At 38.9% G+C, this 19,814-nt stretch overlaps 2 protein-coding genes and 1 long non-coding RNA gene across 4 annotated transcripts; 1 reads left to right on the top strand and 2 right to left on the bottom strand.

Moving 5' to 3' along the window:
* Nucleotides 1-220: 220 nt before the first annotated feature.
* On the bottom strand, nt 221-5,734 carry LOC114460624 (zinc finger protein 135-like). 2 transcript variants are annotated; one of them, XM_028442528.1, is made up of 3 exons: nt 5,451-5,734; nt 2,297-2,376; nt 221-1,986 (listed from the first exon to the last, which is right to left on the bottom strand). In XM_028442528.1, exons 1-3 carry the CDS (start codon nt 5,693-5,695, stop codon nt 1,898-1,900), a joined length of 414 nt encoding a protein of 137 aa, XP_028298329.1. In that variant the 5' UTR covers nt 5,696-5,734; the 3' UTR covers nt 221-1,897. The 2 variants fall into 2 exon arrangements, with proteins under 2 accessions (XP_028298329.1, XP_028298328.1); XM_028442527.1 differs by lacking the exons at nt 2,297-2,376; nt 5,451-5,734 and adding an exon at nt 2,100-2,272.
* Nucleotides 5,735-6,967: 1,233 nt separating this feature from the next.
* LOC114460628 (uncharacterized) lies at nt 6,968-10,343 on the top strand. Its single transcript, XR_003673694.1, has 3 exons — nt 6,968-7,094; nt 7,230-7,263; nt 10,208-10,343. It is a non-coding gene; the product is annotated as an uncharacterized LOC114460628 (long non-coding RNA).
* Nucleotides 10,344-13,001: 2,658 nt separating this feature from the next.
* On the bottom strand, nt 13,002-14,851 carry LOC114460639 (zinc finger BED domain-containing protein 4-like). Its single transcript, XM_028442543.1, has 3 exons — nt 14,684-14,851; nt 13,574-14,265; nt 13,002-13,431 (listed from the first exon to the last, which is right to left on the bottom strand). Exons 1-3 carry the CDS (start codon nt 14,849-14,851, stop codon nt 13,002-13,004), a joined length of 1,290 nt encoding a protein of 429 aa, XP_028298344.1.
* Between the last annotated feature and the right edge of the window lie 4,963 nt (nt 14,852-19,814).

Here is a 19,814-nt window from a genome sequence, read left to right as displayed (position 1 = left end):
ATAAATGCAAAATGTATCAGTGACAACATAAAATGTTGGGCAAGTTAGAATAAACAGAAAACTTCTGAAAAACTTTTTTTTTCTCAAATAACAGCTCAGCATAAATTTCTACATAGCATTGTTTATTTATTCTCTGCTGCTCCACTTCAGTCATGTGCTGACCCCACCTTTATACATGGTGGTCTGACGTCTCCTATGCAGCCGTGGTGTGGATGGTGGATGTGTTGGCTGAACAGAAAAAAAGGGGGGTCGTTAGCAGGGATGTGTTACATTGGACTGATCAAATATGTGCTGACTGATCAACATGAATCCTGTGGTGTCTGGAAAGGGACGATGAGTGATTAAATCCTTTTCCACACTGGGAGCCCATGTATGGTTTCTCCACAGACAGGATGTGTGGCTTTGGGAAGACATTGTTTCTGAATCCCTTCGGTGCTGGGATGGGGCTGGACTGCTGTGGCTCTGGCCGTAACTCGGGCTGAGGCGGCTCCATCGGCTCTGAGATGCTTGTTGAGCGAGGAGAAGTGTTTGAATCTCGTGCCACAGTGGCCGAAGTTGTAGGTTTTGCCCTCCGAGTGCACTCTTTGGTGTCGTGACAGAGATAAAGAATGATTGAAGCCCTTGTCGCAGTGGAGGCACATGTAGGGCTGGTCTCCTGGTTGGTGCACCTGTTGCTTCAAAGGAGAGCCATAAGTCAAAGGTTTCCCAGGCTGAGGTGGTGAAAAAACTGGATTCTGTAGGTGGGTCTTGTGGTGGCGAGAAAAAGACGACGAGTGGTTAAAGCCCCTTGTTGCAATGCTTGCAGGTGTACGGCGTGAACCTGCTGGTGTTACTTTAAATAGCTTCTTCTGCACATGTTGCATTTGTACGGTTTCTAGCCCGAGTGGATCCTCTGTGGTAGCCGCAGAACATTTGCTGTACTGGGCACACTGGTTAGGTTTGTCGATTAGCACAACTGTGGCGTGTGTCTTCTGGTGCTGCTTCATGTTGGAAGTCATTGCAAAGTCTTTACCGCATTGGCCGCAGGTGTACGGCTTCTCCTGTGTGTGGACCTCCTGGTGATTTTTCAGATGCCTCCTTCAAACAAAGCTCTTTCTACACTGAGTGTATTTATAGGGCGTGTCCTCTGAATGCATCTTCATGCGTTCTTTTAGGGTTTTGGCTGCGGCAAAGCTCTTACCACATTCTGAGCCTGTCTGGTAAATGAATCATCTGATGAGATTTTAGACTGAAGGCATCCATAACATCTTTGCCCATGATCTCAACACCATGAGGCTTCTCTTTCATGTGAATCTTCAGGAGTTGCTTTGGGCTGGTCTCCACAGCAAAGCTCTCCCCACAGTGGACACAGATGTAAGGGTTGAGGTCCTTGTGAGTCTCAAAGTGTTGGTGAAGATCAGCCATGTTGCCAAAGATTTCCCCACACTCGTTGCACTGCAGACTGTGGGCTTCGTGTATGATATTTTCTGACTCCACCGTAAATTCTCCCCCTGTGATCTGACTCCACTTTCACCACATGCTCACTTTCTGTCTTGAGTAAAACTTTGCCAAAAAAGAGTCTCCCCACTCGTTGTCTTGATTTCTGCTGCGGTGAAGCAGTGCATGTCCACTGGTTCCACTTTGATGTAGTCGTGATCTGATTCAGCAACAATTGCATCCACGCAGGTTGCACCATCAAGATCTGTCCCCAGTTCCTGGATCTTTAAGCCTGAGCCATGGATCTCCAGCTCTTACCCTTGTTTCTCTTCTGTCCTGATCTCCATTTCTGCTTTATAGTGTAGGTCGACATGGCTATGGGCTATGACACACTCTGACCCAAGTGTGTCAAGCCCCGGCGTGTCACACTCAGTCTCTGACTCGGCCATGAGGACACACTCCAGCCTGACGACCTCCGTTTTTAGGCCGGATGAGGAATAAAAAGTGAACTGGGTTGTTTACAGTGTTTTGTGTGACGTCCTGCACTGTTGCACTTTCCAACGAGGAAATCTGGAGAAAAAGCAAAAACATAAAAGCCGTTACCAACAACGCCACGGATGGTTCATCATTAACTTTATACTTGCTCATTCAAAGTGAATCATAAAAATAGTATCTAATAATACCTGTGGATGGGATAGAGAGCAGCTGGACCATGGTATGAAAGCCCAAAATAACTTTGTCTTTACAAGTCAGATTCCCATGAAGCTGATGCCAATCAGTTAAACTCATAAATTATATCCAGGTATAGATTACAAAAGCATATCCATTAAGTGTGCTTGTTTAAAAAGATATAGAAAAAGATGAAGTTAAGTTAGTTTACTTTGTAGACGTTGTAACCGTGTAGAGTTGATGACTTTCAATGACGAGACAATAATAATGGACAGGAATAGGACACGCCGTCTGTAAAACAAAAGGTAACCAGATGTTAATAAAACAAAAATTGTTATTTATTAACATGTTGACAGTGGTATTAGTAGTTTGTCACCGACCAAAACCCAGATAAAAACAAAACACAACTTTAAGGAAGCAATGGCTAATCTGCCATTACAGATTCAAAGAGTCATCAAAACCGGATTATAATCATAAACCAAAATAAATTGTAGAGTGAAATAAATATTGTTGATCTACAGATTTTAAAGCTTTAGCAGTAATACTAGAAGCAGAAAATACTCACAGGGTTTAAATTTCAGGGTGAAACTAAGTAGTGTTTTTTAAAACATTTCCTTCAGTAATGTTTAATCATTTACATTTTTTAATGTCCAAACGCTGGCTCTCCTGCATTGCTTAGTTTACCCATTTTCTCATCATTTCATTGGCTTTCTCTAATCAGATATTATTACAGTCTTCCCCAAATTGTGCCAAACCATACCTGTCAAGTATCCCGTTTTGGCCGGGAAACTCCCGTATTTTACCCCTCTTTCCCGCCATCTTCCCATATTAATATTTTCCCGTAAATATCCCATATTTTAATAATAATAATAATAATTCAAAGATGCCTTACTGAACTGAATGGCGTCACTAGCCTCGTGAGAACTGCCTCCTGAAAGATCCTGGGTGGAAGCTCTCACGAGATTAGTGCCGACAGCGGCAACAAACCCGGAAACAACTCAGAAGAGAGATGAACGAATGAATAAAGACGTTCTGGTGAAAAAAACTAAGAACTGGTGTAAATACCTTGTAAAATGTGACACAGAGTTTATCTTCATAAAGAGCAGCAGATGTGACACAGTTACATGTTCTGTTAGATTAATAACTGAGATTATAACGTCTACAACAGCTGAAGGAACCACGTAAGTCACCATTAAAAATCAGCCAATCACAAGCGCCACAAATAAACACTGCTTTATAAAGTGTTAAAGAATGTAAAGTCTGCAACAAATGTGTCTAATAAGTCATTAGTGAATACCAGAGAACCACATGAGTGATCATGAGAAATTATAAGAAAATATCTAATGAAAATAAAATGTTAATGTCTCACTTAAAGACAAGCAATGTAAAATTAATAATAAATATGCAATGTGTTGACTATATAGAAAACTATAATATTTCATATATCATATATATCCCTTATTTTCAATATATATATAAAAGCTCATTATGTATCAAAATAATAGTTTTAGGAGTCGCTGCTTTTACTTCTCAGAACAACATGTAAAGCTCAGTTAGATGGATTTCTGAGTGCACATATTGTGCAGCTGTTTGTTAATAAATGTCCCTGTGTGGCATTTTGCATCAGCAAATTTAACCCAGATTGTCTTTTTGGTCAGACTTTCTTTGATAAAATTATCTAGATTTATATCGTATATCACTATTTTGAGAAAAATATTGAGATATGAGTTTTGGTCCATATCGTCCAGCCCTAGTAGGAATGTTCACAGCATTTCAATGTTAATAAAGGTCGACCTACCAGATTCTAATCACATAACTGTACTTAGTAAGTGGTTGACAAGTGGGTATTTTAGATTTCTTCTACACCTATCTTAAAATATAAGTGATAATGGAGCTTGGTTGGGCGGGAGGGACGGCTCGTAGTTGGCGCCAGAAAATTTCCCTTATTTTCAAATCCAAAACTTGACAGGTATGTGCCAAACATGCTTTATATGGTTAATGCAGTTAACTTATTAACTTCCTGTCTGTTAGCTAAAGTTGCTACACATTAGCCCATTCCTTTAACAGTGAAACATTACATGTTGATGCCTGATAGTGTCCCAAAATATTGCTGCGACAATGCAAATGCACAGATAACTAACAGCATTTCGTTGAGTAATTGAAGTTTTAACAAAGAATTATTTAAAGTTGCAGAGACTGCTCAGAGCAGGACTTGAACCAGAGTCCTCAAGATAATTGCTTGAACTTAGAAACAGGCACTAATAACACTGAGCTACAGCTGCCCATGAGAATCAGAAAGTAAAAGTCCACCTTGTGGAGGCAAAGTAGGAGGAAAGGCAATGCCTTCCCACTTAAAGTACAATTATAAAAAAGTAGAAGATTGTAGCAACATTTTAAGCTATAAATTGTAGCTGTAGCTGCAGAATTAAAGCTTTAACAGCAGTATTGCTTAAAGTAAAAGAACAACAGGTGACACTCTAGCAGACCTAATCAACCACTCAATCATTGCATGATCACAAAAAGTTGCACATAACCTTGAATAACATTAAAAATAAGAGATTTATCAATCTACAAATTAGATATTATGATTGTCACTGTGGAGAAGAACAATTTGATCGTTGAATGGTGTAAATCGGTTAAGATTTGCATAATTAATAAAAAAAAACAGTGTAAATTTAAAAAATCATATAAATTTATTTTGTCAGAAGGCAACCTCTAAAAGTTACTTAAAATTGTAGATTAGAGAGTGGGCTACATTTTAGTGCTAAATTTGAGTCTCTGAGTTAAATATTAACAGAGATATGGCAGTGTACAGTAAAAGCATAAACCTAATATTACATTAAAAGTTAGCATTTTACAAATTACTTAGCAGTGTTGTCATACTTTATTGCAGAGGTCTTCAACAGTTGGTCCGCAACCCCTAGGGGATCCGCGGAAGTACTGCAGGGGGGTCGCGAAAGTTTTGGTTGATTAGACATTTTTTTATATTTCCCCTCGCAATTTTTTCAATAAATTGAAATGTCTTTAAATACACATTAACATGAATCCAACACACTGTAGTGAACAGATAAATGGAGGCAGAAGATGTCTTTCAGTCAGCAATGCACACGTTCAGCGACACACAGGAGCTCTTTCAAGCTGGGCACTGGTTCATTCACCTGTCCCATCATATATTAGTGACTAATGTCCCGGCGGAGCTGCGTTCGGCGAGTCATGTGTTCATTCGACATGACGCGCATCGTGCTCCGTTTCAGCCCGCGTACGACGGCCCCTTCCGTGTCCTGGATCACGGGGTTAAGCATTTGGTGGTGGATATAGGTGGCAGGCTGGAGCGTGTTTCGGTGGACCGCGTTAAGCCTGCTCACCTGGACTTAAGCCTCCCGGTGGAGTTGGCGCAGCCCCCGCGGCGGGGACGCCCTCCCGCGGTGTCTCGTTCGTCTGATCGCCCTGCAGTGTTCCCTGACGCGCCCCCCCGCAGCCCTGTGGCTGCTGAGTTGGACTCGCCGTCGTCACTTCCCCTTTCCTTCGGTGCGCGGAGTCGTAGAGGCCGGCTCGTTGTGCCTCCTCGACACAGTGATTTTGTGTATGGGTGAATTCTGGGGGGGCTCATGTGGTGCAGATGTTTTCAGGTTCATAATCCACCCAATAACTGAGGAGTTCCGGGGGGGAACTTATTGTATTGAGAAGGGTGTTTCCACGGGGAAGTATTTTGGTGTTACACTTGCTCACCCCTGTGTGTTAGTGTGGTGAATAAGAGCTGTTCTCATGGAAAATAAAGATTGGAGTTCTATGCTGAACACTCCACCTCCGACTCCCTTTCTTCGGCTCCACAAAAGAATCGTATCGGGAGTTGGGTGAATCGTTACATCTCTATTTAGAAGTGTTGTAAATCCGTGCATGAGGTTTGTTATCACAGTTGGTTAAGGGCAAGTAGCACTAATGCTAACGCTAGCTGCGAGATATCAGTGATTCTATATAGCTTACGGTGTTAATGCAAACACGCCACGTGGAGAACAAGTATTGTTCTGAAGAAATTATACAAATAAACAATTCATCATCATTTAAAAAAACTGCACTGACCATTATTTCAGTGCCGTTTGACTCGGTTTGGATGGATTAAGTCGTCGAACACCTTCAGGACGTAGTCATCAGTGACTGTTCTCTTCTTCTTCGGTGGTGTTTTTAATGTCTATGGCACCATAGACATTATAACACGTATATAATGTCAACCTGTTTTTATTGTGTTTCTAAAAGAACTAATATCTCTGAAGAACTCTTTAAAACTATATAACTCCAAGAAGGCTGTATGGCTTTATAATAATCTAATAGCTATGTCTTTTGACCCCATTGCACCTTAATGTTGTTGGCTTATACAATTGTTACAAATTGTAATGTTCTTCTTTTTCTGCTCAGTTCATTTTTTTTTCACACTCTTTGTGCAACTGCTCTTTGAAAAATGTAAACCTGTAAGCTTCATTTGTTAATATAAAATAATAATAATAATAATAATAAGCTTTTAATCAGCAACCACAGCTTCACTGGGCAAGAAGCATCGAGTTCAACAGGTTAGCTCCATGTATTTATAATCGTCAATAAAGACATATTCTCAAAAAAATAACAAAAAACAAGTATATAATGTCGATGTGTGGCAAGAGGGAGTTACTCCCCTACCACAGGGGGGCAGTGCGGCCACCCCGGTGTGTGTGTGTGTGTGTGTGTGTGTGTTCGACCTGAAACTTAGTCAACGGGTTCCAAATACCCCAAGTGTGTGTATCTGTTATTTTGGAGTAATTTGGTCATTTCAAAATGTTTATTTTAATTTTATTTCACTTCTGGACGGCCCAGAAATGAAACCTATTCAGCTTTTGACCTCAGAGTGTGAGGGGGCGCTAGCGCACTATCTGTTGAGAGACGACTTCCGGGATCCATCTTGATGGCGAAACAGATGAACTGTGATCAACTGCTACTCATCTATTGGCATCTACGTTAATCAATCGGCAGGGACTGTTGTAAGTGTGTATTATCACTTTATATCTGTATATAAAACATATCATTCACTATTTTGTTAGTATTGTTTGTTGAACTACGTGTTTGTTGAAGATGAACCAGCTCCATGTAACCAGCAATTGTATTGTGTATCACAGTTTTTAGAGCGGAAAAGTGGTACGTACTATTCTGGTAAGTAAACATCATGTGTATCCGTGCACACAGCATTAGAAACGCTCATATTTTCACCACGTAAGCAAAACAAAAAGCGCGTGAGGCTTTTACTCCGTAGCAGAGCACCACACACAGGAGTAGTCACGTCCTTTATAGCGCACAGGGAAAATCCCCGGAAAAACCTGCAAAGTCAGTGTTAACATGCACATTTTTAATGGCGACAGTTAAGAAAGCTAAGCTACATATTAGTCATTCTTATTATTGTTTTATCTTATAGTTACTGGTATTCATTAAATTATTTTGTTATTGTTATTATTACCATTACTATTATTACTACTTTCACTATTATTATCTCTATCTAATGGTACTACTACTGTATTGTTGTTATTGCTATTTTAATATTCTTTTTTTTTAGTTCTTTTTTTATCTTATAGTTACTGGTATTCTCATTGTATTATTTTTTATTATTGCTATTACCTTATTATTTTATGTTATTGTATTATAGTTACTGGATTTTCATTATAATATTTTGTTATTGCTAATGTTATTGTATAATCTTACTACTATTGTATTAAAGTTATTGCTATTCTTATAATTACCATTATATATATTTTTTTTATATGTTACTGGTGTTCTCATTGTATTATTAGCATTGCTATATTATCATTCTTACCTTAAATTATTTAATTGTTTATTGTTATTGTTTTTAGTGTATTATTATATTATTTTGTTATTGCAATTATTACTATTAATATTATAACATTACTTTTATTACTAGTACTACTTTCACTATTAATATTATATCACTATCAACATATTTATTATTATCAGGGCTCTACACAAACTTATCCAGTGGTGGCACTGGTGTGACCAACTTTCTCTGTTGGTCGAGTGGGTGTACAGTATAGACATGTATAGTATATGCATGCTGAGGAATAGTTGACTTAACTGGCGTATTGTAGTTTTGTATGAAGTAAAGATTGACATGACTCAAGATATATTTGCGGAATGTTTTAGTGTCAATATTAAGTTATAATATTATAATATTACTATTATTACTTTCACTATTAATATTATTTATCTATTTGTACTAGTATTGTATTCATGTTTTTGCTATTCTTATATTATTATTTTTAATTATTCTTTTATCTTATAGTTACTGTGATTATTAATATTATTGCTATTACCTTGCTGTTTTATGTTAAGTATTGTATTATAGTTACTAGATTCTCATTATGTTATTTTATTGCCTTTAATTAATGTTATTGTACAATTGTACAACTACTGCATTAATGTTTTTGATATCTATTTAATTACATTATATTCTCATATTCTTTTTTTAAAAATTATTAATTATAGTTACTGGTATTCTATTATTAGTAGCTGTATTTATTCATTATATTACTTATCATATTTAATATTATTATATATTTTATATGCTTTTTTTATCACATTATTGTACTAGATTAGTTATGTTATTGGTTATACTATAATTATACATTATATACTACTTTCACTATTAATATTTATCCCTATAATTGTACTATACGTATTCTTATGTTTATTGCAATTATTATTTTTATTCTTTTATCTTATAGTACTGGTATTCTCACTGATAATTTTATGCTGTTACCTATTGTTTATGTGTTTATTATTGTGAATATCGTTACTGGATTCTCATTATGTTTTGTTATTGCTATTATTATTATTATAGTTATTGTTTAATTGTACTACTACTGTATTAATGTTATTGCTATTCTTATAATTACCATTATATTCTCTTTTTTATTATTTATATTAGTTAATGGTATTTCATTGTATTAGGGCGACCGTGGCTCAGGTGGTAGAGGGTCGTCTTCTGATCGGGAGGTTGGGGGTCGATCCCAGTACCTGATAGTGTCGAAGTGTCCTTGGGCAAGACACTGAACCCTAAGTTGCTCCCAGTGGTCGACTAGCGCCTTGCATGGCAGCCTGTCCCACTGGTGTGTGATGTGAGAGTGATTGGGTGAATGAGCTGATATGTAAAGCGCTTTGGGACTGCTTCAGTGTGGTGATAAAGCTCTAAAAATCAAGTCCATTTACCATTTATTAGTATTGCTATATTATCATTATATTACTTTATTATTGTTAATATTGTTTATTATGAATAATATAGTTTTTATCATAGTAACTAAATTTTAATTTTAACTTCTTTGATAATTACGTTTCAAAATGTTTATTTTCATTTTGAAATCAACACAAATTAGACCAAACGAGACGTGAGAGGGAGGAGCGTCTGAGGGCACGCACACTGATATACGTACTATTACTACTAAGAAGTAACCCACTAACAAACTAACCTCTAACATGGTGTGGTGGTGGGAATCCAGCAGCAAAAGGACTCACTCAGTGTGTTCCTGTGTGCCAGTCCCAATCCTGGATAAATGAGAGGGGCACCTTTAGTGTAAAACCCACCAGTTTTCTGTGTCTCTTCTCTATGGTCGTATGTTGGATGTACATGACATGTTTGTGTGTAATTCATTTTCCCACTGGGTTTTGGTGTTTTCCCTTAATAATAAAGTTAGGGTAATAATAAAAAATAGCAAAACCTGTGCACTTACCAGGGAGACAGCATTACAAAAGTTCTGCTATTTCCTAGTGTTTGACCCAAATCTGCAAAGGTGATGCTTTCAATGACTGTAGGATTAATCGGTTTTAGCGATATGTGTTGATAACAAGTGGAATCACATTAGATTTTAACTCTTTTACACCAGAAGATGTCGCATTTAACTAAGCATCACTCTCGGCCATGTTTGGGACTGATCACAGTATTGATCAGTGCATCTTTAGCTTCTATGCACTGCTGTCAGACAGTATTTCTAATCTCCTGGCCACAGTTATTGCATCAGAACTACATGCCACAATTCAGAGGTGGACAGTGGAAGCTGGTTAAATATGGTTAAAGGGGGTGTGTCTCATAAAGGTGGTGGGATTCGATGGCTCCACGACTGTAGAGGAGTTCCTCAGCACGCTGAACCAGAGGATAGGAATGAGGAAGCCTCAGCTGATGGGTTTCGCTCTCTTCACTGATGATCCATCAGGAAAAGACCTGCAGCACAGCCTGCAGCCCTCAGCAAGGTAGGACCGTAGGTCAACACACAAACACACGCACGCTCATCCAGTATTAATGCCTGTGGCTGGAAACTGATCTGAATCTCTTTTGTCAGATCTGTGATGTCATTTCCAAATGGGAACAGACTTTAAAAGAGATGCATCCTGGGAGAAGAGGGGAGCGCGTGTTTTTCGACTTACATACAAGAGCAGGTAAGATTGATTTGTTTCAACAGGAGCTTTTGTGTTATGAGTTTGTCACACCACAGAGAAAAACATGCGTCATTGACATAATGACACAAAAATCGCTAAAATAAAAAATGAGGTTTCAAAATCATTGAAAAACAAGCACTTCTCTGCTCTGAGACACTGGGGCGTGTCAGTTAGAGGTGCTGAAACCACGCCCACTCGCGGGAAAGGTGCTGCCTCCTTACTGTGTCTATGGGAGAGAACAATGTGAAAGCGGCTCCAGCGTCAATAGTGCTTCCAAAAGTGATCGGACCAAAGAGGTGTCAGCGGAAAGGTCTGCTCCGCCCAAAATATGTGCATCCCTGCCCGTTTGAGTCAAAACTACGCCTGATAGAAGCGAACAACTGTACATGGTGTATAAAAGTGCTCATTTCATGAAAAATGTAGCACCAGCGGATGCGTTTTATTCCCCTGAGTCTAAATATGTGGTTTGTTTTTGGCTCGGGGCCGAAATGCGTCCGCTGGAGGCCACGGAAGTTTACTGAGCTTAAGCAGCAGGGTCAGGTTTATGCTAATGATGGCTCCTTTACGCAACGCATCCCTGATTTCTACATTTATGACCCATTTAATGTGTTTAGAAGAAAATGTCAGAATTTGCTTTACACGGACTCAAGTTTAGAACATTGTGATGTAGAATTTTAACAGTTTATTTTAGATTTCCTGCATTTGTAAAAGTGATTGAAATGGTAATTGTCAGAGGTGAAAGTAATAGATTACAAGTACTCACGTTCCTGTAATTGAGTTGCTTTTATGGTACTTGTACTTTTTTGATTATATTTCTAAATCAGTAATTTTACTTGTACTAAGGTACATTTGAAAACAAGCAGTGTTAATTTTGGCAGAAAATTCTGATTTAGTCTTAGTCTTAGTCTTTTGAATAACACACCATTTAGTCTTAGTCTAGTTTTAGTCTTCTGAAATCTTTTAGTCTTAGTCTAGTTTTAGTAGACTAAACATTAGCAGATATTAGTCGACGACATCTACAGTGGACTTAGTCGACTAAATGTTTCTTTTTTCATGGAATGGTTAGGTATAAGGGTTTGCAATACAAAATATGCAATACAGACACAGATAACGGTTGTAATACAACATGTATTTTATTCTTAATGTCTTAACAGATCTCTCCTTCAATATTGCATCAATCTCCAGTTTGATCTTCTGTGGACTATGTGCATCATTGATGCATGAGATCTAAAATGTGTTGAATTCAGGGGCTTATTTTGAACAAAATCCAAGTTAAATAACTGGTTGGGCTACAATGCCTCACGTCTTGCGACTCTGTGCAAAATCAACAAGATATAAACAGAACAGACAAGTGCAATTCTGAAAAAATAAAAAATGTATTGGCTGTAACTACCAAAGAGTACTCCTTTGTCTTCAAGTAAAAAAGAAAAACCTTGTCTCTCAGCATTGAAAATACAGGTAAATATCACATTAAACTAAAAAAGCACACAACTCTGTGAACATCATCTTCATCATCTCTTACTATGCATTGAGTGCAAAATCAGATATTTGAAAAGAAAAAATAAATATGTAAAAAATTGCACAAAAATGAAATTCTTCTTTAATAAATAAAAAGAGGTATCAATAAGCTCAACTCAAAACAAGTGAATTACATGCTAAGCTGTAATGCCATTTTTGCATGGAACAAAAAATCTCTGTTCTCATATTAAATAAAACAAATACCAATATCAAGTTGTGCAGCTACAGGAAATGCTGTAAATAGCAGTGAACACAACTGTTCTATTTCTCTCTGTTCATTTTAAGGAAAGCGCTTCGCTCCAATGTGACCCTTCCTCTGTTGCGCCGTCCTCTTGTGAGGTCACCTGTGATGCTGAATACCCTCTCTGCAAAAGCTTGAGAAGCTGGCATAGCCAACAAGTCTAACGCAAGTGGCTTTAAACTGTGATAAAAACTGTCACTCTTTTCCAGCCAGAAGTCTGTTCCTGTATCCTCAGTGATGGGATGTGAAAGTTCTTCCTTGTACTTGATGATCTGCTGCCTGATGCTGGTTGTGGAGGTTTTCTGTTTAAGCCGCGTGGTGCGGCATTTTGAGAGGAACCTAAATACAGGCTGCTTTGAGGATGGTGCTGCTTCTGGTTCCTCAATCACCTCTTCTTCTGCATCTTCTTCAGACTGGTCCACCTCCTGTCTTGTGTGTGGGAAAGTGCATTTGACCACATAGTCCTCTGCCTGTTTCAGCAGTTCCGGGATATTTCCATCAGCCACATCAACATTAACAAGGATTTCACAGACAGTTGGGTTGACAAAGCAGGCAGCTGCTGCAAGCGGTGAGAACTTTTCATCAGCTGAATCCAAGAAGCAAGCAAAACGCTGGTTCAGATTTGCTCTCATTTTCTCCGCAAGAGTGGCGAGGTCTCTGTACCGAGTGCTCTCTGCAAAGTCAGTTAGGTGACTCAGCAGATCAAAGAGGCAGGAACCACTAGGGACATAGATGAGGTGTCACTCTGGAGGGTTTTAGTGTGTTCCGCAAAAGGCAGCAGTAGGTCTTGGATTGATGAAAGCTTTTGCCACTCACTGGTAAGCAAACCGTCCCATCCCATGTCACTTGCGATTTGACAGACTGCATCTTTGACTGTGAGGAGTCGTGTGACCATGCTGAATGTGCTCGACCAGCGTGTGGGGCAGTCATTTACAACAATAAGACCACACTGGTCCAGTACCCTCTGTGTTGCAACTGAGGACTTGCGAAAGAGCTTCACCACCGACCTTGCTTTGTTGAGGACTCTTTTGACACTCGTCTCTTTCTGCAACATGTGGACCACAAGTTGTATAGTATGCACCACACACGGTGTCCGGTCCATTTCCATGTCGACATGATGGTACCTAAAAACAGGAAGAAAGGACTACCAAATAAGTATTTAACCTAATAAAGTGACTGGTGCGTGTGTGTGTGTGTATTCATGTGTCGGGGAAAATCATTCATGTGATAATTGGCATTTAAAAGAATAAACTAATCATGGCTCACCGCTGGTCTTCCGTTACAGATTCAGAATCACTTTCCATTGTGGACCCAGGGGAGTCGTCCTCTGAGTCTGAGCTTGTTTCTTCTGCTGTTGTGTGTTTAAAGGCTGCCACCATGTTACTCCCATTGTCCGTTATTACGGTCAGGATCCTCTCCTTTGGTATGGCCCACTCCTGCATACATTTATCCACGTATGCCTTGATAGACAGTGCAGTGTGTGGGTGAGCTACTTGTTCAAGGGCCAACAATATGTGTACAGGTTTACTTTGTTCAACACAAAAGTAGCATGCGCTTATGGCAAGGAATGAGGCTGTCAGTCCTTTTTTTGTCCACATGTCAAGGCCAATCGATACTCTCCGGGCAGCAGCCAGTCTCTCTTTGAATCTCTGTTCATGTTCATACTGTGTTTCAATCAAATTGCTCATTTTGGTTTTCTTTGGAACTGTTAGTCTCCGATCTACTATCTCCATCATTAGCACAAAGTCCTCGTCTTCAATTGTTGTGACTGGTAAACCTGTGCGTCCAATCCATCTAGCTATGGCCTGCTCCTTGGTATGTTGTTCTTTCGATTCAGTTTTGTATTTTGAAGAACTTTGGAAAGCTGTAGAGATGGTCTGCTGCTGGGTTTCACTAGCAGCACTAGCTTTATTTCCACTTGGCCCATGGTCATCTTTGTAATCAGACTTCTTCTGTATCTGTGAGGGTGAAAAGGGGGGAAGCAAGCTGTGATTCTTTTCTTTCTTGCCCAATCTCCTCAAGCCTCTCTGACACACACACAGACACAGACACACACACACACACACACACACACACACACACACACGTATGTTTATTAAGCTGGCTTTTGCCTTCACAAATCTGCCATCTCAGTGTGAAATGAGAATAACTGCTTAGGCTACAATGACACCCACACACACAATCTACTTATAGTAGGCCTAGATATTTCATTCAATTTGAGAATATTGAATATTTATAATCCTATTAATTCAGCGAGATAATCGCCTCAGACTCAGTTTTATCAATACAGTTCAAATGTGGATTCCTTTAGCTTCTATCGTACTCCAAGTTTAGCAGACACACAGGTGTTGATATGATAAAATAACCGTAGCTTACCTTCGCATGTATTTCTTGATGAGTCGTCTGTAAATGTCGCTTCAAGTTGGTGGTGTTTTTCCCGGAAATTTTTGCTCCACACGCTGTACAGGCGGTCTTGTTGTCCTTGTTGTCATATGTGAACTGCGACCAAATGTCAATTCTTCGTTTTCGCCCTAGTCCTGACATGTCTATTGCGCACGAGACATGCAGTTTCCCTCGGACATGGTAGGCTAAACCGTTGTGTTACGTATTTCTCCTCTTAGCTGCTGCGTTTGTTTCGGGTTTGTTTACCTGTTGTTGCTGGCGTGCATTTGCCGCGGTATTTTAAAAATGGCTGCCTCCCTCCGCACAGATCAACCAATGAGATCAACGTATCCTCAAAAGATTCGCTCTGATTGGATTTCTTCCCAACTTGTCCCGCAAAAAGAGCAGTTCTGATTGGATCTCTTCTCCATTCGTCACGCCTTCGAGTTTCGTCTCGTTTTTATTCGTGGACTACAGTGTCAGTTATCCTTCGTCTCAGTCTTCGTCTTCATATCTGACTTTTATTTAGTTTTTATTTAGTTATCGTCCGTGAAAAAGGTTTGTTGACGAACATTTTTCGTCATAGTCTTAGTCTACGAAATTAACACTGAAAACAAGTAAAGTAAATCATTACATTTCTACACCCAACCATTACTGAGTAAATTATTATGACATTGGCTTGGGACTGTTTTAGAATTCAGAAATTAAATTGTATTTATTTGTTTTTATTTTAATTTTAAATTGAACTCTTTGGTGTTATGTTTTAAAAAAAATGGTACATTTTGACAAAACCTTTTATTTTATACAGATGCCTTTGTGGAAAATACATTAAGTTCCAATTGTATAAGATTTGGTCTCTTCCTTTTTAAGTTTATACATGAGATGTTATGTATGCAAGGGAACAGTGGCAAGATTTATTACCAAACATAGACAAGGGTGGTGAAAGTAACGATAATAACTTTTACTATTTCATTGAGCTACTTTTTACTTGTACCTGAGTATTTTATGTTTGTCTTACTCAAGTAACAGTACTTCTACTTACGTACTAGAATATATCAGTACTCTTTACACCTCTGGTTATTGCCTCTAAAGTCAGGTGTAATGACTGGGTTCTCTCGTACGTATGTGCAGACTTTGTTTCAGATCTCAGGTGAAAGGAGAGACAGCGAGAGCGCCTCCTGTTGGCCTACCAAGTCAATGATGAAGTTCAGCAGGGCCAGTTTCCTGTGAACAAAGAGCTGGCTCTGGAGGTGGCAGCCCTCATGGCACAGGTCTGTGAAAATGGTTTTTATATCATTTATATTAAATTAATTATAAATAATGTAAACCTGAATACTTGCTAAAAAAACAATAACTAATTAGTAAAAGTAACAAATTACCACCACCTAGTGTTAGGGGGCAAATAAATCCCCTTCAAATTAAAATAAAAAAAAAAAAAAACTAATTCAGACAAAAACCTGCCACCCACTGGAAATCCATCCATCACAAACAGAGAAATTATGAATCTAAACCAAGATCTTCCTCTGACATTTTAATTAGAATTTTTATTTTCTGCAGTCTTCAGAAGAACAAAAACAGAACAAACAACACTAATTGTCTCAGTAATCAGCTGAAAGGGTGTAAGTTACACAGCTACACCTTCACAAAAAACTGAACTAGGTTCTCCAGATAATATTACAAAAAAATATATGGAAACAAATATTGCTATTGTTACTATACACATTTAGTATATAGTCTACATAGATGTATATATGCAGTTTATACATGCACATCAAATATATATAGTACATATATACTGTATTACTGCTTTCGTCCAGTACTTTGTCTTTTGTTGTTTTTGTTGTTGTTTGATTTTGTGTTTGTACTTGTATTGTTTAACTTACAATAAAAAAATTAAGTGAATTTTAAAAAACAATTTTTAAAAATCGATTTTTGAACTTTATGAATCGCTTATGTGAATCGATTTTTTTCCCCACCCCTAATATATACATATACATACATACTGTATATACACATATACTGTACATATTTTACTATTTAATATTTACTCCACAAATTTCATAAATTACATTTTAAATAAAATATATGGTGTGGCAACATTACAATTCACAATATACTCGATCCCAATATATACCTTTTTGTTATGTTTATTGAGTAAATATTAATATTTTTTATACCATTATATATCTATTATAAATTATTGCTGTCACAGGTAAAATTGTTGCACTTGTCTTATACTTACTAACATATATGATTTAAAAAGCTTTTTAAACTGGTTTTTGTTGCTGCTTTGTTGGTAAATGGTAAATGACTTGATTTTATATAGCGCTTTATCACCACACTGAAGCAGTCTCAAAGCGCTTTACATATCAGCTCATTCACCCAATCACTCTCACATTCACACACCAGTGGGACAGGACTGCCATGCAAGGCACTAGTCAACCACTGGAAGCAACTTTGGGTTCAGTGTCTTGCTCAAGGACACTTCGACACATAGTCAGGTACTGGGATCGAACCCCCAACCTCTCGATCAGAAGACGACCCACTACAACCTAAGCCACGAGTGAAACTTTGCTATATTTTATATTTAATTTGGACATTTTTTTTTTCTCTGTATTTTTGTTTGAACAATCACACACAGTTTGCAAAGGGTGGAATAAAACACAATTTGACAGATAAAATAATAAAGTAAATAGATGCCAGTGGTCTTTACAAGTCATCTTTCTTAAAACAAAACTCAGAGAGAAATAAAAAAAAAAAAAAACAATTAAGTGTAACGAAATAAAAATGGAAAAACAGAAAATGTTTCTTTGAGGTTTGATCACCCTCTTTTACATGTAGGTTTCCAAAATAATATAATGAAATGAAAGAAAAGAAAAGAAAACATAGTTTTATATGTCAACATATACCCACATACAACACTTAAAAAAAAATGTACCATAGTTATACTCAACAAAATTACAGAAATGCCTTAGATCAGTGATTCTTATGGCGCGTTCAGACCAAACGCTTTTTACATGCGTCCGGTGCCTTCAACGCGGCCGATGTTGAAGTTGGGATTGTTGAACTTTTGGGACATATCGCGGCGCGTCGACCAATCAGGAGCATTCCCCAACCGTGACGTATTCAGAATAATGAGAAGAAAAAAAAACACTAACAGGAGGCAGAGACAGATGGACAGGCGCACTTCTGCTGGAATAGAGCACCTATTGTTGGTGTCCTGGTAGGGGATGCGAGCGCCGATGCGGGTCAGCAGGTCGTCAAACTGGGCACGGGAGAGACGGAAGTAGTGCTGAAAGCGACTCTCGTCCGAGCGCAGCTCTGGTGAATCCAGAAACGGCGCCGAGGTGCAAATAAAGCCAAGCCACTCTCTGGATAATGTAGAGCCGATGAACGGGAGTCGGAGGTGGCGTGTTCAGCAAGGAACTCCAAACTTTATTCTCCATTCAACCACACCAAAAAACATCTGACCAGAAACACAATGTTCCCCACCACTTCACAGTCACTGGGTGAATTATGAACGTAACTGATCTCCACAATATCATCCATTTTATGAACACCACCGGCAACAGAGAAGCTCCTCCCCTCGACGCGTTGGGGGCGCGTCCCGAGCATCTTCTTTTTTATTTTTTTTTTACTTGTCTGCACATGCTGTCAAAGGTCAACACCACAGGAAGTGCAATCATTATGAGACAGCAATGCATATTTTGTTATTGCAATAAAATACATTGATTTATTTTATTGCTTAATTGTGACCATCATCAGCCCTCCCTATGGAAGGGTAAGAAATCTTTTATTATAGGGAGGATATAAAAAGGGAGAGCAGTGTTACACCAGTGGAGGGGGAAAGGGAGCAGGGAGGAGAGACTCAAGAGAAAATAGAAAAGGTGCGGAAGAATAGACTGTTTTGCAGTGAGGGTGAGATGTGAGGTTGTAGTATATACTGTATATACTTTGATCGTTAATACGAATGTCCTTTAGTGACCATGCAGCATGCAGCACTCGTTGTTTCTCCTTAAAACTGCGAAAACAAACGATGATCGATCTGGTGAAGTCTGCAGCAGCGCGTCCCAGTGAGACACCTGTTCCTGCGACGCGATGCGCCCTTTCAATGTAAATCTCCTCCCGGATACAAAGCTGCTCATGAATTAGCCTTCCAGATCCTCACACTTCTCCTCAAGATACTTTTGTTTACGCATCAGATGAAACAGCACTTTAGTCAGATATTTACGGTCCTCGTTATCCGCAATCCTCTGTTCGGCGTCATCCACCCTTGTTTTTAATTCTTCGAAGTTCAGCTTATGTCGCTCACTCCTTCCTCACACACCAAAGTTCCCTGCCATTTCACTTTGAAATATTTTGAGTTCCTTCAGTATTTCTGAAGTAGCATCGGCGCTACCAGCGCTCTTTCCCACGCAGGTTTGGTTTGCTGGCGTGGTGTCCAACTCGCCTCGTTTTTGGCTTGGTTTTGGCATTATTTGGCGTTCCATTTTTCTTTGAATGATAACTTGATGTGTCAAGTTGACATACAGTTTATCTGAGTCCACAAGCAGTAGTCAATATTTCAAGTTTTAGCTTTTGTTTGTCAAGCGTGGCACCGGCTGGTCGGCCATCCGGAGATCAGCCTTTTAATCATGTAAAGCACAGAGAATCTTTTATTATCATGTTGTTGTTTAGGTGATACCAAACCGACGGGAAAATGGACAAACGATTTTGGGGAGTCGTCCGAGTGGGTCAGTGAATCATCAAAGGTCAGTAAATGGTAAATGGACTAGATTTGATATAGCGCTTTATCACCACACTGAAGCAGTCTCAAAGCGCTTTACATATCAGCTCATTCAACCAATCACTCTCACATTCACACACCAGTGGGACAGGACTGCCAGCCACGCGAGTCGACCAGGGAGCAACTTAGGGTTCAGTGTCTTGCCCAAGGACACTTTGACACATAGTCAGGTACTGGGATCGAACCCCCAACCTCTCGATCAGAAGACGACCCACTACCACCTGAGCCACGGTCGCCCTCTTTTTTTCTTTTTTTTTTTTATTTATTTATTTTTTTTATCTTGGATTCAAAGATTAGTCAGGAGTAAATATGTTCCTGTTGGACATTTTTATCCATCGG

This window comes from Gouania willdenowi, unplaced genomic scaffold (assembly GCF_900634775.1).
Source record: "Gouania willdenowi unplaced genomic scaffold, fGouWil2.1 scaffold_55_arrow_ctg1, whole genome shotgun sequence".
Lineage (NCBI taxonomy): Eukaryota > Metazoa > Chordata > Actinopteri > Blenniiformes > Gobiesocidae > Gouania > Gouania willdenowi.
This window is presented reverse-complemented; position numbering and strand designations above follow the sequence as displayed.

Bases quoted from the DNA above. Each gene is read 5' to 3' on its own strand.
- LOC114460624 (XM_028442527.1), bottom strand. From the start codon at position 998: ATGACTTCCAACATGAAGCAGCACCAGAAGACACACGCCACAGTTGTG.
- LOC114460639 (XM_028442543.1), bottom strand. From the start codon at position 14,851: ATGTCAGGACTAGGGCGAAAACGAAGAATTGACATTTGGTCGCAGTTC. The intron at 14,266-14,683 runs GTAAGCTACGGT...TCACCCTCACAG, and splicing joins ATCAAGAAATACATGCGAAG to ATACAGAAGAAGTCTGATTA. The intron at 13,432-13,573 runs GTGAGCCATGAT...TCCTGTTTTTAG, and splicing joins TCTGTAACGGAAGACCAGCG to GTACCATCATGTCGACATGG.